Here is a 16,563-nt window from a genome sequence, read left to right as displayed (position 1 = left end):
TCCTGTGATGCATTCTGGGGGAAATGGTGGCTGAAAGAGACAACTTGCCCTTGTGTGCTCTCTAGTCTATTCTGGAAAAATGGACATTAATCAAATAACTGCATCAGTAAGCTCATTAGTACAAATTAGTGCAAGTGTGAAGATCGGTAGGTTGGATCTCCCTGGGCTGGAGATCAGGGACAACTTAAGCCGTAGCTGCACTTGCTTTGAGATCTCAGTGATGAGTAAGAATGAACTGAGTGACAAGGGGAGGGAGCCAGTATTCATGTATCAGACAGAAGGCAGGGTAAGTGTGAAGGCCCAGAGTTTCATGAACTAGGGGGTCCTCAGGAGACTGAAAGGAGGTTAGAAGCCAACTAGATTGAAAAAAAAACCTATTGAGACATGCTGCTGATTGGATCTTCATCGAAAGAACAATTAAAAATTCACTGAAGAGTTTTAAAAAGAGGCATTGGCATCATAATTGTGTGTGGTTAAACAATAAAAAACATGATGAGTCTGACCCTGATGTGGGGTGTGCGTTAGAATATGGTAGAAATGCGGCGCCGCGGCTCACTAGGCTAATCCTCCCCCTGCGGCGCCAGCACACCGGGTTCCAGTCCCGGTCAGGGAGCCGGATTCTGTCCCAGTTGCCCCTCTTCCAGGCCAGCTCTCTGCTGTGGCCAGGGAGTGCAGTGGAGGATGGCCCAAGTGCTTGGGCCCTGCACCCCATGGGAGACCAGGAGAAGCACCTGGCTCCGGCCATCGGATCAGCGCGGTGCGCCGGCTGCAGCGCGGCGGCCATTGGAGGGTGAACCAACGGCAAAGGAAGCCCTTTCTTTCTGTCTCTCTCTCACTGTCCACTCTGCCTGTCCAAAAAAAAAAAAAAAAAAAAAAGGTAGAAATGGATTTAGGGAGACTAGGCAGCTACTGAGGTAGACCAGATAAGAAACAGTAGCTTGCCTTGGGTCCTAGCAAAGAAGATGGAAAAGAAGTAAAAGCATTCAAGAAATGTTTAAGGAAGTATTATCGCAGAGCTTGGTAATGGGTCGGGTTTGGGGGATAAGAGACTGGGGTGTTAAGAGGAAGTTCCCAGTTTGGTAACTTGTGTGCAAGGATAGACAGTGACATTGTTCAGAAACAGGGATGCTAGAGAAAGAGGGGCTGGGAAGAATGCCCATAAGTTGTTTGGAAAGTACGAACATGTCAAGTAGAGAGTTGGGTCCAACGATCAAGGGCAGTGGGATTCTTGGGCATGTGAGGAAGAAGAGGGAGAATAGAATGAGCAGAGAGCTGAGATGGAGCTTAGCTGAGTTCTGACAGGTGAAGACCATGGAGAGGAGTGAGAGCCCATTGAGGAGGAGAGGAGGAAGAGGGAGAAGGGAAACCAGGGTGAAGCAATGTTTCAAGAAAGAGGAACGAGTCAGCAAGTGTGAAAATGCAACCGAGGAGTTTGAGAGAAGGTTCCGTAAGGCTCCTGAACTCAGGGAGAGCTGTTAGTGTGCAGTGATGTGAGCAGAGGCCAGGTTGCAAGGGGAGTGTGGGTAGAGCACAGACCCTGCCTCTGGACAGCTCAGTCTGGCAGGAGAGGAGGCTGTGTAGATCTTGTAAGTATAGTTTAGAATCAGAAAATAATGAAAATGTCCATAGGAGGGAGGTCCGTGGAGTAGGCAATGACAGGTGTTTTCTGAATAGACCAAACAAGAAAGCCTTCCCATAGGTGGAAGCTCTTCAGTAAACATTACAAGATTCTCTTTCATTTTATAACTGCTTAGGTTCAAGCACAGTGCCTTTTACAAAACAGGCCCTTCACTGTTGTCTGCCGAATGAATTTATGAAATAAGCTGAATGCAGCCTTCTTGCTAAAGAAATGTGGGTGATCAGCTTGGGTGGTTTTCACTACTAAATTGGGGAGAGATCAGTGGTGGCATCTTCCATATGAAGAACTGTAAGTTTTATTGCAGGGGAGGTCTGGGTTTCAGATTTTGAAATGCACAGCAGTACCAGATATGTAATATAAATGAAGGGCGTAGGAGATGGATTTGTAAAACTCAGTGCCTCAGATTGTATTCTTTTGAAACACACTTTCTGTTTTACATACACAGGTATAAAATTCACAGGAAAAATGCTTGCTTTTATTCTTCCCAAATCTATAATTCTCTTGATCTGTCATTTCTCACTTTTTATAGAGTCATGAGTACACGAAGTTCTTATAAAAGAAACACAGGCTTGAAGATCAAGAGTGGTTTTTTTAAAGATTTATTTATCTGAAAGAGTTTCACAGAGAGAAGGAGAGGCAGAGAGAGAGGTCTTCCATCCGCTGGTTCACTCCTCAGTTAGCTGCAACGGCCGGAGCTGTGCCGATCCGAAGCCAGGAGCTTCTTCCGGGTCTCCCACATGGGTGCAGGGGCCCGAGGACTTGGGCCATCTTCTACTGCTTTCCCAGTCCATAGCTGAGAGCTGGATCGGAAGTGGAGCAGCTGGGACTCCCATATGGACTGCCGGCACTGCAAGCAGTGGCTTTACCAGCTTCGCCACGACGCCAGCCCCAATAAAGAGTGATTAACATCTCGTCAGTCTCAGGCAGTGAGCAGGCAAGGCACACAGAAATGGCCGAAGGGGACAGCCACTCCTCAGCTCTGTCAGTGCTACTTGCGCAGGAATAGGGGGCTCACGCCTGGCTTGTCAGGCATCCAGTTCATGACAAGCTGAGAAATCCAGATTGGTATATGGAACTTCCTGTAGCAGTCCATTCTGGAGTTTAAAAAAATGCGTTGTGGGTCACCAGTTTGTAAGCTGTGTTTCACTGATTTAGGGACACATCTGAAAATGTGTTCAGAACCAGTGAGACCTGTGTTCCAGATTGGCTTGGTAGAGAAGTCTTAGATTTCTACCCACATCCTTTTCTTAACCAGCTAGAAGAGGGAGAATGAAGAAGGGTCTTTTCTTCAGGAGCCTAGCTTTTCAGCTTTATGCCCCATCCTTGAGCTTCATCAGCTCTGTCCATGGCCATTTTTGGAAAATCTTTTGAGCATTACGGACCCTTCCCCTTCAGAAAAAAATCTATATATTCATGCATGCACAGTCCTGCAGAGTTTCAGGGGAATTTCAAATTCTAGGTCAGGAACTCTTCCCTAGGGTGACTGCTAGCAGAACAAAGTATTTATTCTTTTTTTTCCTTAAGATGTTACTTATTTATTTGTTTGAGAGGGAGAGATATGGAGAGGGAGAGGGGGAGAGAGAGAAAGGTTTTCCATCTGCTGGTTCATTCCCCAAATAGCTGCAACGGCCTGAGATGGGCTGATCCGGAGCCAGGAGCCAGGAGCTTCTTCCGGGTCTTCCACTCAGGTGCAGGGGACCAAGTGCTTGGCCCATCCTCTGCGGCTTTTCCCAGGCCATGACAGAGAGCTGGATCAGAAGAGGAGCAGCTGAGACTAGAACTGGCGTTAATGGGGTGCTGGCGCCACAGTGCTGGACCCCAGTATTTATTTTTTTAAGATTTATATTCTGTTTGAAAGGCAGAGTTGCACAGAAGGAGAGGCAGAGAGAGAGGTCTTTCGTCCATTGGTTCACTCCCCAGGTGGCTGCAATGGCCAGAGCTGTGCTGATCCGCAGCCAGAACCCTCTTCCGGGTCTCCTACATGGGTGCAGGGGCCCAAGGCCTTGGGCCATCTTCTGCTGCCTTCCCAGGCCATAGCAGAGAGCTGGATTGGAAGTAGGTGCCCATATAGGATGCCAGCATTGCAGGCGGCAGCTTTACCCACTACGCCACAGTGCGCGCACCTCCCCCCGCCCCCCCCCCCCCCAGTATTTATTCTTAAACAGCTAATCTGCCACCTTCCTCTGTGTACACAAGACTTTAGTCCTGTAGTTGCTTCTGCCTTGTGCCATTGCCTGCATTGATGGTAGTCTCTTTGTGGATTCTATATTCTGATGATATTTTTTATAAGTTTTTATAAGCTTCTATTTAAGTTCTTTTCCCCTAATCATATAATCTGATCTTTATTATTTGTAAATCAAAGTAATGTAATAATTAATAAACTTTTGCAACTTTCTTTTCTTATGAAAAACCTTGGAAATAGGTTTACATGATTTTAAAATGTCAGACCTATTTATTTTTCCCCTTCTAGGCAGTACTTTAGTTAAACTCTTTTTATCTAAAGTAACCCGTTTCCCATTTTTGGGAAAATATCTATTTTTTTATCTACTTATTTGAAAGGCAGAGTTAGATATCTTCCATCCACTGGTTGTCTCCCCAAATAGCCATAGTGGCTGGGGCTGGGTCTAGTCAAAGCCAAGGAGCCTGAGGTCTCCATCTGGATCTCCCAGGTGGGTGGCAGCGGCCTGAACACTCATGCCATCCTCCACTGCTTTCCCAGGCACATTAGCAGGGAGCTGGATCAGAAGTGGAGCAGCCCTGAATCAGGGCTCACGATAACATCAGCAATGCAGAAGGTAGCTTAACGCGCTACACACAATGCTGGTCCCCTGCTCCCCATTTTTAATAATAAATTATCAAATCATTTTCTGTACTTTAGAAGAAGAGTATCTTTCCACTGAACTCCTAAGTCAAGTGTCTTAGAATCTAGTATAGCTCTTAGTAGTCTCTGCCATGGCCTGTAACTGAGGCCCATAGTGATGGCAAGAAGCAGGAGAGTGCTAACCCCTTTATTCCCTCTGCTCTCATTTCTCTTGCAGTGCTGGACATCAGCATGCTCTCCTCCCAAGATGTGGTCCGTATGCTGTTGTCCCTGCAGCCCTTTCTCCAAGATGCCATCCAAAAGAAGCGCACGGGCAGGACCTGGGAGAACATCCAGCATGTGCAGGGGCCACTCACCTGGCAGCAGTTCCATAAGATGGCAGGACGTGGGACCTATGGTAGAGTCTCAACCCTGTTTAAATGCCTTCTGTCGTCTGCGTTCTGCAGTGAGGAACAGCTTAGTTACTGTCGAGTCCTTGCTTCACCGACATATCACTGAATCTTTGTGACCATTAAGTGTTATAATCCCTTTGTTTTTCTAAAGTGACCTTTGGAGTCAAGTTTTCTAAATACAGCTAGCATAATCCAGGTCAGTGTGGAAAATAATCCATGAAAAGCATATTTATTAGATCCTCAGATCTTCCCAACACTCATTACATTTTCATCCAAGTGGCCTTCTCGACTAGTTCTATTCTGTGGTCATCAAAATGCTTGTCTTAAAGGAGATGACATAGAGCCGCCTGGAAAGTTATCTTGAACTTACTCAAGTCTGCCCCCTCTTCTTGAACCTCTGTAAGCAACTTCTGATTCATTATTCTTCAGGGACCATTTAATCAGATGTTTTAAAAAATACTTTTAAGAATATTGTGTTAGCATGCAGTGACATTTCAGATGCTGGAATTGAAACCAGAGTCAGGCGTTTCTAAATTGTCCAGGTTGTGGGAAGCAAACTCTAAACCACCCTGCTAACTACAGTGTTGTTTTAGGTTCAGAAGAATCTCCTGAGCCATTGCCCATCCCTACTCTGCTGGTAGGCTATGACAAGGACTTCCTCACCATCTCGCCATTCTCCTTGCCATTTTGGGAGAGGCTGTTGTTGGACCCATATGGGGGCCACCGTGATGTTGCCTATATTGTGGTGTGTCCAGAAAATGAGGCCTTGCTCGAAGGAGCCAAAACTTTCTTCAGGGACTTGAGTGCTGTATACGAGGTGAGAAGGTTATTGTGGAAATCATGACACTAATCCTCTGGTTGTTCAGTTGTGAGTCAGTTTGGAAGAATAAATATCTTGAAAGTAGATCTTGGAGGATGAAGCAAAGAATTAAATTGCCAAAATTTTCTGGAAGTCAGTTGCTGTCTCATGCTGATTTTATACTTTTTATTGAATTTAGAAGGTGTTCCTCTTTCAGCTTCATCATACATCTTAAAATCATGTCCACTGTCTTTTCCCCATTTTTTACTCAGTGTTTAAAAGTGTTGCTCACCAGGGGAACATGTTGGCTGTGGAGAATATGAGTTTACAAAAAGATAGCAGCACTGTTTCTGTTTATTTACTTCTTGGGTGGAGGGATGAGGTTGGTTGGTTAAAGTTTCCAAAAACAATATAAAAATAGTTAGCTTGAGAATGTCTCAGTCAACAGATAAGTTTTACAAATCATGTTAGGTTTTAACACTACATTCATCTTAATACTATAATTTTGATAGGTTAAAAAATGTAAGAACCATAATAACGTGAAAACCAGGTAGTTTTGTATCCTTAGTTTATAATTTCCTCTTGCTTTTGGAAAGTTAGACTCACTTGTGCCCACCTTTGAAGAGTTAGTGCTGCATTTCTTCTGCCAAAGCAATATACACGAAGTTCTTGGTACCTTCGACTTCTGATGTCTTTATATTTGGCAAGATGAAGTGCAGCTAATGTTTGTAGAGCATTTAGAACTATGACAAGCAAATATAAGCATCACAAAAGTGTTTTTAAAATAAGTTGTCAAGTTAAATTTCAAAAATATTTCCAAGCAAGTGATTCAGTATCTATAAATGTGTGTGTAAATACAGAATAGTAAATTTATGAGTTGCTACAAACCAATGAGGAGGGGCTGACTTGTTATGTGATGGTATCCATTAAGCCACTGATGGAAACCCTTGGACACAGCTGTGTCTGAACAGGGCCTACTCCATGGGTGCGTATAATATTTATAACATAGAAAGCTTCTCTCAGTAGCTTGAAAACTTGGCCATTCTCTTGAATGAAACCTTCAAAAAAAGTTATAAAACAGCATTTGTCAGATATTTGTAGAAGGTTCAGGCACTCTTGTTTTTCTTAATGACCTTACTAGGATAGTTAATTTGGCAGTAATTCATATCTGCTGAAGAAGTGTACAGGCTAGAACATTGTTTGGGCTGGTTAAGTCTTTGCTTCATCAACGGGGGTAACGTTCCTGTTGTGATGGAGAGTTTGTATGTTTCTTCTCTGCCCTCAGCACCCATGTAGTGTCCTAGAGATGAGTAGCAGACTCTTATTGTCCTAAACCAACTATTGACTTTTACAGAGTGATACGTTTACTCACGGCTTCAAAGGTCTCTGCTTTTGGTGATCTCCAAATGTCTGTAACAGTGTCACAGATGGCTCATAAAATTCTAATGTTATCTTATGGGAAAACATGAGTAGGGATTACTGAACAGGTGTGCCAGGACATGTGTCTAAGTCAGCCTTGTAGCAGGACTTTGGTTAGTTCTTTATTTGCTCGTTAGCAAGCAAGTAGTGCTCAGTAAGTCTCCTCTTATTCAGGAGAAATTATCTTGGGTGAAGAAACACTTTTTTTTGGAGGGCCTAGTTCAGGTTTTGGAGTGACAGACAGCTGCTTCCAGTACATTGTAATTACCAGAAATGTCAGCTGCAACATCGATTTGATTGCATGTGATGACCCCAAAAGAAAAAAGAAGATGCTTCCAGGTTCGTAGTAAAGACTCTCCCTTGCTAGCCGTGAGTGCTGGTGAGAAGGAATGGTCCTGCTGGAAGTGATGCTCTTGTTTGTGTGTCAGATGTGTAGACTTGGGCAGCACAAGCCCATCTGCAGAGTGCTACGTGATGGGATCATGCGTGTGGGGAAGACCGTGGCACAGAAGCTGACCAATGAGCTTGTGAGTGAGTGGTTTAACCAGCCATGGAGCAGCGAGGAGAGCGACAATCATTCCAGACTCAAACTCTATGCGCAAGTTTGCCGCCATCACCTAGGTAGGTGAGACTTGACTTGGCAGAGTAGAATTTGAAAAGTAAAATAACAGATCTCCCCTTCCCTTATGGTTACAGCATTATACTGATTTCTTTTGTCACAAGTAATGTTAGCTGGCATTCCATTACTGTATTTATTTAGGTCCAATGTTTTGTTGTAATAAAAGACCAATTTTCTTATGACCATCAATTTTTTAAACCTATTAACTGTTGTCTAAGAAAATCATATAAATTTGCTCCACATTTTTAAAACTTAGCAGCATGACTTGGTATTAACTGCTTAATTTTAACTCATGTTCCCAAGAGAATCTTAGAAGCACGGGAAGGCCTGTACACGTGGAGTATCAGGTATCCTGACAGCATGGGATACATGGTCTCTCACTCTCCAGTGAAGGCATGTGGAATCCGTGTGAAGGAGAATATTACAAGTGATCAATAGTTTCTTTATTTTCAAATAAGGCTGTTTGGTAGGATTTGTTGCATGTGTATTTTTATGCTTGCAGAATATATAAGCATATGTTCAAGTATAGAGATGGTATTTGGGATGTCATGATGAGTGTTGCAGCTTAAAAGCGTAACTTTTTATAATGTGACCATTCTAAATTTCTGATCCAGCCTGACACTGCAGACATCACTGAAGTCATCTCTTTGCGTGTCCTCTTTCAGCACCTTATTTAGCCACTCTGCAGCTCGATAGCAGCCTGTTGATACCACCTAAGTATCAGAACTCACCAGCAGCAGCGCAGGGACAAGCTACACCTGGAAATGCTGGGCCTTTAGCCTCAAATTCAGGATCAGCAGCTCCCCCAGCTGGCAGTGCATATAATCCCACCTCTAATGGTAGTTCTACAAACCCTGCAGCAAGCGGTTCTGCATCTGGGTCATCTGTGCCACCGGTCTCATCGTCCACCTCTGTTCCGGGTATTAACCAGATCAGCAGTACCTCCTCTTCAGGATTCAGTGCTAGTGTTGGAGGGCAGAACCCCAGCACTGGGGGCAGCTCCACAGATAGAACCCAAGGGAACATGGGCTGTGGCGGAGACACGGAGCCTGGGCAAAGCTCTTCTCAGCCCTCACAGGATGGACAAGAAAGGTGCGTTATTGGTCCAGATGAGTGCCTTCGGCTCAGACCTCTTCTGTCCTCTTCCTCTGATCCCTCTCTTCCCCCGCCCTTGACCTCATGAATCTCAAAATTCAGCAGGGTGCTGTTTCTCTTCTTCCCAATAGAAAGTGGCAACAGTCGATCTGTCCCTGCATTAAGAAGTTTGAGTATTCTGACTAATTACAGTTGGTAAACATTGTTATTAGGCATAGTGACTTACTAGTTTATTATAAAATATCTTTATACAGTGTGACCACAGAAAAGAAAGGACAGTTGAAGAAGAGGTCTCTCGTTTTAGAGAATTATACAGGTTGAGGATCCCTTAGTTAAAATGGTTGAGACCAGATGTATTTCAAACTTTGGAAGTTTTCAGACCTTAAAGTATTTGCGCTGCCTTTACTGAAGGTCTGAAGTGTAAAATCCAGAATATTCTAAAATCTAAAACTTTTTGAGTATCAAGTCAGATTTTTGTGATAGAGCTGCTCAACCTATATTGTTATTTTCCATCTAGTCTCACTGCAACCTGGCTTGGTTTGCCTTCATTTTGATAATATAATACATAATTTTTTTACTTTTAATCTGTAATCATTGGGGAATGAATGTGTTCCCAAATGGATGAAGTCCATATAATTGATGTTTGTTTTGTGCATCTCACAAGTGACTTTCTCTCCAGTGTTACAGAGAGGGAGAGAATAGGAATTCCCACGGAGCCTGACTCTGCCGACAGCCAAGCCTACCCTCCAGCTGTTGTCATTTACATGGTGGACCCGTTCACTTACACCGCAGAGGAAGATTCCACTTCTGGAAACTTCTGGCTGTTGAGCTTGATGCGCTGCTACGCAGAAATGCTGGATAATTTACCTGAGCATATGAGAAATTCTTTCATTCTCCAGGTGACTGCAAGTTTATTCTTCTCTTTTGTTGGTGTTGTTTTTATCATGTGAATACAGGTTCATGGCTTTTTTAAAATTGGAAGTACAGAAAGTATAAAAGAAGAAACATTTATAGTCCTGTCTTCTTTTAAAAAAAAGATTTAATTTATTTATTTGAAAGGCAGAGTTACAGAGAGAGAGGCAAAGATAGAGACAGAGAGATCTTCCATCTGCTGTTTCACTCCCCAGATGGCTGCAGCTGCCAGGGCTGGGCCCGGCCTAAGCCAAGGGCTCATCAGAATCTGCCACATGGATGCAGGGGCCAAAGCATTTGGGCCATCTTCTGCTACTCTCCTAGGTGCATTAGCAGGGAACTGCATTAGAAGCAGAGCTGCTGGGACTTGAACCCATTACGCCACAACACTATCCCCTGTAGTCCTGTCTTCTAGATTCAACCATCATTACCATTCTGATTTCTTTATTTCTTTCTTTTTTAAGATTTTATTTTATTTGAGAGGCAGAGTTACAGACAGTGAGAGGGAGAGACAGAGAGAAAGGTCTTCCTTCTGTTGATTCATTCCCCAAATGGCTGCAACGGCTGCGCCAGTACAAAGCCAGGAGCCAAGTGCTTCTTCCTGGTCTCCCACGTAGGTGCAGAGCCCCATGCATTTGGGCCATCTTCTACTGGTTTCCAGGGTATAGCAGAGAGCTGGATTGGAAGTGGAGCAACTGGGACTAGAATCGGCACCCATATGGGATGCTGGCGCTGCAGGCAGAGGATTAACCTACTGCACCACTGCGCCGGACCCTCTGATGTATTTCTAAGCTATTTTTCTGTGCATCTGTTTACACAATTGAGATTATACTTTTATTTTTTTATTTTTTTATTTTTTGACAGGCAGAGTGGACAGTGAGAGAGAGAGAGAGAGAGAAAGGTCTTCCTTTTGCTGTTGGTTCACCCTCCAACGGCCGCTGCGGCCGGCGCACCACGCTGATGCGAAGGCAGGAGCCAGGTACTTCTCCTGGTCTCCCATGGGGTGCAGGGCCCAAGCACTTGGGCCATCCTCCACTGCACTCCCAGGCCACAGCAGAGAGCTGGCCTGGAAGAGGGGCAACCGGGACAGAATCCGGCGCCCCGACCGGGACTAGAACCCGGTGTGCCGGCGCCGCAAGGCGGAAGATTAGCCTAGTGAGCCATGGCGCCGGCCGAGATTATACTTTTAATATAATTTTTAATCTTTTTCTACTGAGTGCTTCATGTTCCTTAACACTTCTCACAAAAAACATTTTAATGACTGCACATTTTCCATATTTAATCATTGTTGGATAGTTAGATATTTATCTGTACTTTCTCACTGTTATAAATAAAGTCATAGTAAGCCTGTTTAGATATAATCTTTCTTATCATGTTTCAGATCATTCTTAAAGTGGATTTTTAGATGTAGAGGCTGATAATATCAAATATCACCAGTTTTCTTTCCAGAAATGTTACATGTACACTTTCCTTTCAGCAGTGATTGAATATGCTTATTTTTACTGCCCCTTTGCCAAGGTTACAGTGTAATACATTTAAAAAATGCTTCATTTAAGTGAGTGTTTGAATTTTGTTTTTGTTTGGTTTTTCTCTTTTTTTTTTAAGATTTTATTTATTTATTTGAGAAGTAGAGTTATAGGCAGTGAGAGGGAAAGACAGAAGGGTCTTCCCCTCTAGCTGGCTAACTCCTAGATGGCCACAGCAATTGGAGTTGCATCGATCTGAAACCAGGAGTCCGGAGCCTCTTCTGGGTCTGCCACACAGGTGCAGGGGCCCAAGTGCATGGGCCATCTTCCACTGCTTTCCCAAGGCCACAGCAGGGAGCTGGACTGGGAGAGAAGCAGCCGGGACCACAACCGGCGCCCATGTGGGATGCTGGGGCTGCAGGCGGAGGATTAACCTACTCACCATGGTGCCAGCACCTGAATTTTGTTTTAAAGTCACTTTAACTAAAACTGTCCTATAGAGTTAAATGATTGAAATCAAAGTGATCAGAATAGATTTTGATAGTTTTTATTGTTTTGAAGTTGATGTTCCAAAGATTAGACAATAATTCCAAAGACTTCATGGTACTCTATGTATTCATAGAAAGGTAAAATATATTAAAATGTGAGTTTTTAAGTTTTGAGACCTTGACAATAATACTTTAAGAATTTACCCCTAGAATGGGAACAAGGTCATTTCCTAGTGACCTGACCAATGTAATGATACCTCTTAAATTATGGGTATACATTTGAGATACAGCATTTTATGCCACTGGAAGGAATTAGGATTTAATTATATTTTGTTGAACATTTATATTTTAAAACTAAAATTCCCTCCCCCAACTCACATCATAAATTCATGTTGTTTGATTCTCCAACTTTCTTTTTAGTATATTAGATCTCAGTTTTCTTTGTTTTAAAATGTGTGTCTTCAGATTGTGCCTTGCCAGTACATGCTGCAGACAATGAAGGATGAGCAAGTTTTCTACATTCAGTACTTGAAGTCCATGGCGTTTTCAGTGTACTGCCAGTGCAGGCGGCCTCTGCCTACACAGATCCACATTAAGTCCCTCACAGGGTTTGGGCCTGCAGCCAGCATGGAGATGACTCTCAAGAACCCTGAGGTGAGTATTGGCAAGGCACAGAGGTGCAAAAGGCACACCTTTTATACTGAAAATGCAAGCCAAGAGAGTGTTGAATCTAGCCCAAATAGTGCTTGGTTGGCCTCTACATTGGAAGGAGAGTCAGTAGGTTTCTTGAATCCTTAAGTTAAAACAGAGAAGAGACTTCTCTGAACTTGGAGTTTTTTGAGAAAAGAAACAAGCAAGCTCTTGCTGTTTTTTGTTGTAAGACCTAAGGCAACAACATACCTATCACTTTTGGTTATAATGTTTGAATTCCCTAAATCTGCTATTTTTCTAAGCTAATCTGTGTCTTCAATCAAAAATGTGTGCCTTCCTGGCTCTGATTTGTGTCTGAGAGGGCAGACGTACCGGCGTTTGCTCCGCATGGCCCCTCGCCTGCTGGAGTGCTCTCCTGTCCGCTCCCAGCGCTGCTGCGCAGAACCAGGGCTCTGCCTCTCTCTCTTAGACCTGCCTCCCACAGCCGTGTGTGTACCGCAAGGGGAGTTTCAAACACCAAAACAAAACACTTTTTCAACAAAAGTTTGACTTCCTTTGTTTTTCCAGTCATCTTGAAAGGTACAAGACAATGTTTAGAATTTTCAAAGCCTTCAAGACTCAGTCCCCACAAGTTTTTGGTAGGAGAGGTTGCCCTTAATAAAAGCCCACCTCTTCCTCGTAAGAAAGCTTCTGACAAACACCAGCAACTGCGGATACTGGTTGGTAATGTCAGCTTCCCTGGAAAACTGTGAAATGTGTATCCTTTTTACAAGTAAAAGCTTGGAAACATGATATGCAAGGAGTTACTATTCTGTTTGTCGTAACTCCCAAGGGAGAAGGCTACTCAGATGATGAACTGTATTCATTCTGGGGTTGAATAAAATATCGATTTTTGGCTTTTTTTTTTCCGTTTGAATTTTTCACTTTTGTGAGCAATTCATTTTCTCTGTTAGGTTTTTCTAAAACTTAAAAACTAAATTTGTCTCTACCTGTTTCTTCTTTTGTCTGAAAGTTTTTTTATGAATTGTTATGAATTGTTGCCTGTGTTTATAAAGAGTCCTTCAGTTCTGTACTCGTGTGGTTATTCTGCAGTCCACACGCAGTCATTTCTTCGTGCTTTAGTAAGAAGTGATCACACTTTCAAATCACAACTAATAGTATTCTCCATTTTCATAGTGGAGATTAAAGGCTAACTATCTGCTCTTAAGATATCCCAAGGCATTATAAAACATTTTAACAGATTGTAATATGCTGGCAGAATACCATCAGAAACTCATGAAGAAAAAGGAGGCTTAGATTAAAATAAATGGCATAATACCCTTCAAGAAATATGCTTTTTCCCCCTTTTACTTGGAAAGAAAGAAAAATGTAAGTCATTTTAATGTATTAAAAACAAAAGAGCCAATTGTTACGATTATTGGCTGAAATGTATGAGTTTTGACTGCATTAAGGGAATGGTTGTTTGGTCGGTGCTGCCTCAGCTTCTGTGGGCAGTTTTCATTCATACATGCAGCTGAGCGTCTGCTGGGCACCAGGTGCTGGGCAGGCTGAGTGTTCCTTGTCTGAAATTTCCAGGACTAGAAGTGTTTCGTTTTTTTATTTAGGAACACTTGCATGTACATAGTGAGATATCTTGGGAATGGTACCCGAGTCTAAACATGAAATTATTTTATGTTCCAAATATGCCTTCTACACATAGCCTGAAAGTAACTTTACATAACATTTTTAAAAATTTGGGCATGAAACAAAGTCTCATGGTGTGCAATTTTCTATCCTGGTGTCAAATAACATTTGTGCTCTAAAATTAGGATTTTGGAGCATATCAGCTTCTGAAGATTCAAATCAGGGTTGTTCACCTTACAGTAGATGTAGAGGATGCAGTGGTGAACACATGGCCAAGTCCCTACTTCTTCAGTGGAGCTCTGATTATCTGGGCTGACATTGTTTTTAAGAATATTATCACATAAGAAAGAGTGCCTCTTAGAATCATGTAGGATTTCTGAAGAGATTCTGTTACTGGTGTAACAGAATGCTAGATACTGGAGTATCTAGCATCTCAAAAAGTTTAGTGATCCTGTTTTCCCTGGGGATCTTTGTTTCTTTCTCTCCCTTTCTTTGTCTGCCTTCCTTCCCTCCCTCCCTCCCTCCTTTCTTCCCTCCTTCCTTCCCTCCCTTCCCTCCCTTCCCTCCTTCCTTTCTTCTTTTCCTCTCTCCTTCCCTCCCTCTCTCCTTCCCTCTCTCTCTCCTTCCTTCCCTCCTTCCCTCCCTCCCTCCCTCCCTCTCTCCCTGCTTCCTTCCCTCCCTCCCTCCCTCCCTCTCTCCCTCCCTCTCTCCTTCCTTCCTTCCTTCCTTCCTTCCTTCCTTCCTTCCTTCCTTCCTTCCTTCCTTCCTTCCTTCCTTCCTTTCTTTCTTTCTTTCTTTCTTTCTTTCTTTCTTTCTTTCTTTCTTTCTTTCTTTCTTTCTTTCTTTCTCCCTTTCTCCCTTTCTCCCTTTCTCCCTTTCTCCCTTTCTCCCTTTCTCCCTTTCTCCCTTTCTCCCTTTCTCCCTTTCTCCCTTTCTCCCTTTCTCCCTTTCTCCCTTTCTCCCTTTCTCCCTTTCTCCCTTTCTCCCTTTCTCCCTTTCTCCCTTTCTCCCTTTCTCCCTTTCTCCCTTTCTCCCTTTCTCCCTTTAAGGTTTATTTATTTCTTTGAAAGGCAGAGTTACTTGGAGTGGGATGAGGGGGTCAGGTGGAAGGGATCTTCCATCCACTGGTTCACGCCTCAAATGGCTGCAGTGGCTGTGCTGCGCTGTGCCAGGTCAAAGTCAGGAGTATGGAACTCCAGCTAGGTCTCCCATTTGGGTGCAGGGGCCCAAACACTTGGGCCATCTTCTGCTACTTTCCCAGGTGCATAGCAGGGAGCTGGATCAGAGGTGGAGCAGCCAGGACTCAAACTGGTGCCCATATGGGATGCCAGTGTCGCAGGTGGCAGCTTAACCCAACCACTAGTTCACTTTGCATCTCTGTGGAGTTGCGTGTTCCGAACATTTCACATAAATGGAATCAGACAACATGGGATCTTTTATGTCTCGGGTTTTTTTAATTTAATATAATGTTGATCCCCACCATAGCATGAATCAGTTTCTTTTTCTAGCTGAATAATACTCAATTATATGGGTATACAGTGTTGTCTTTATTCATTCGTTAGCTGGTAGACATTTGACTTGTTTCCACTCTTTGCCTCTTGTGAATATTGTGAACATTTGTGCATCTTCGTTGTCATTTAATAATCTGAGAAATCTGTCAGTAGATTTTTTTGTTATTGTAAGAACATCAACATATCCTTACATAAAACTTAGAAGACTACAGCATCACTAGGTCATATAATGTTATGGGATAATTGTCATATGGTCTGTTGTTGATTAAAATTATGCAGTGTATAACTGTACAGAATTTTTGTACGGACATATGTTTTCAGTTGTTTCAGTAAATACCCAAGAGTGGAATTTCAGGGTTATGGAGATTGAATAGATTAATGATAGATATTTTTCAGCCAGTGTTTTGAATCCCTAAAATGAGTGAACTGGATTAGCTTATTTCCAGAGTGTCTTTTAGCTTTAAAACTCTGTTATTCTGTTATTACTGTGTCCTTTTCTGTATAATTCTGGTGTAAGTAAGTATAGCTGTGGGTTAAACCTAGCTTGCAAACTGTACTTGTATGGACAATTAGGTAAGAGTGATTATTACATTTTTTAAAAGATTTATTTTATTTATTTGAAAGAGTTACAAAGAGAAATAGAGCCAGAGAGAGAGAGAGAGGTCTTCCATTCCATTGTTTCATTCCCCAAATGACCACAACGGCCAGAGCTGAGCTGATCTGAAGCCAGGAGCCAGGAGCAGCTTCTGGGTCTCCCATGCGGGTGCAGGGGCCCAAGGACTTGGGCCATATTCTGCTTTCCCAGGCCATAGCAGAGAGCTGGATCAGAAGAGGAGCAGCCGGGACTTGAACTGGCACCCGTATGGGATGCTGGCGGCTGCAGGTTGGGGCTTTAACCCACTGTGCCACAGGGCTGGCCCCAATTATTACATTTTTAAAAAGAGACAAATATGTGACAAATCCATAAAGTCTAGACTTTACTATCTGGTTCTTTACAGATGTGTGCTGTAGTTCATTAAATACTCAGATATAAATGATAGCTATAAACACAAACGGCAATTAAACTCTGTCATAGTTTAGCTAAAGAATTATCTTGGGCAACAGTTAATGCCTTGATTTCTAAAATGA

General features: G+C 43.1%; 1 protein-coding gene across 5 annotated transcripts in view; it reads left to right on the top strand.

The window, feature by feature from the left end:
* The window catches only part of MED13L (mediator complex subunit 13L), a 322,472-nt gene that overhangs the window by 288,667 nt on the left and 17,242 nt on the right, over positions 1-16,563 (top strand). For all 5 annotated transcript variants that reach the window (XR_007911907.2, XM_051826600.2, XM_051826599.2 and 2 more), the window contains 6 exons: positions 4,678-4,857; positions 5,446-5,669; positions 7,499-7,691; positions 8,355-8,781; positions 9,464-9,683; positions 12,116-12,304. Coding sequence is in view for 4 of the 5 variants with exons in the window: in XM_051826600.2 (XP_051682560.1) it covers positions 4,678-4,857; positions 5,446-5,669; positions 7,499-7,691; positions 8,355-8,781; positions 9,464-9,683; positions 12,116-12,304 (1,433 nt within the window). In the remaining variant the exon portion in view is untranslated. The remainder of the gene's footprint in view (positions 1-4,677; positions 4,858-5,445; positions 5,670-7,498; positions 7,692-8,354; positions 8,782-9,463; positions 9,684-12,115; positions 12,305-16,563) is intronic.

This window comes from Oryctolagus cuniculus, chromosome 21 (assembly GCF_964237555.1).
Source record: "Oryctolagus cuniculus chromosome 21, mOryCun1.1, whole genome shotgun sequence".
Classification (NCBI taxonomy): domain Eukaryota; kingdom Metazoa; phylum Chordata; class Mammalia; order Lagomorpha; family Leporidae; genus Oryctolagus; species Oryctolagus cuniculus.
Note: the sequence above shows the minus strand (reverse complement) of the source record. Positions and strands in the feature narration are given on the sequence as shown.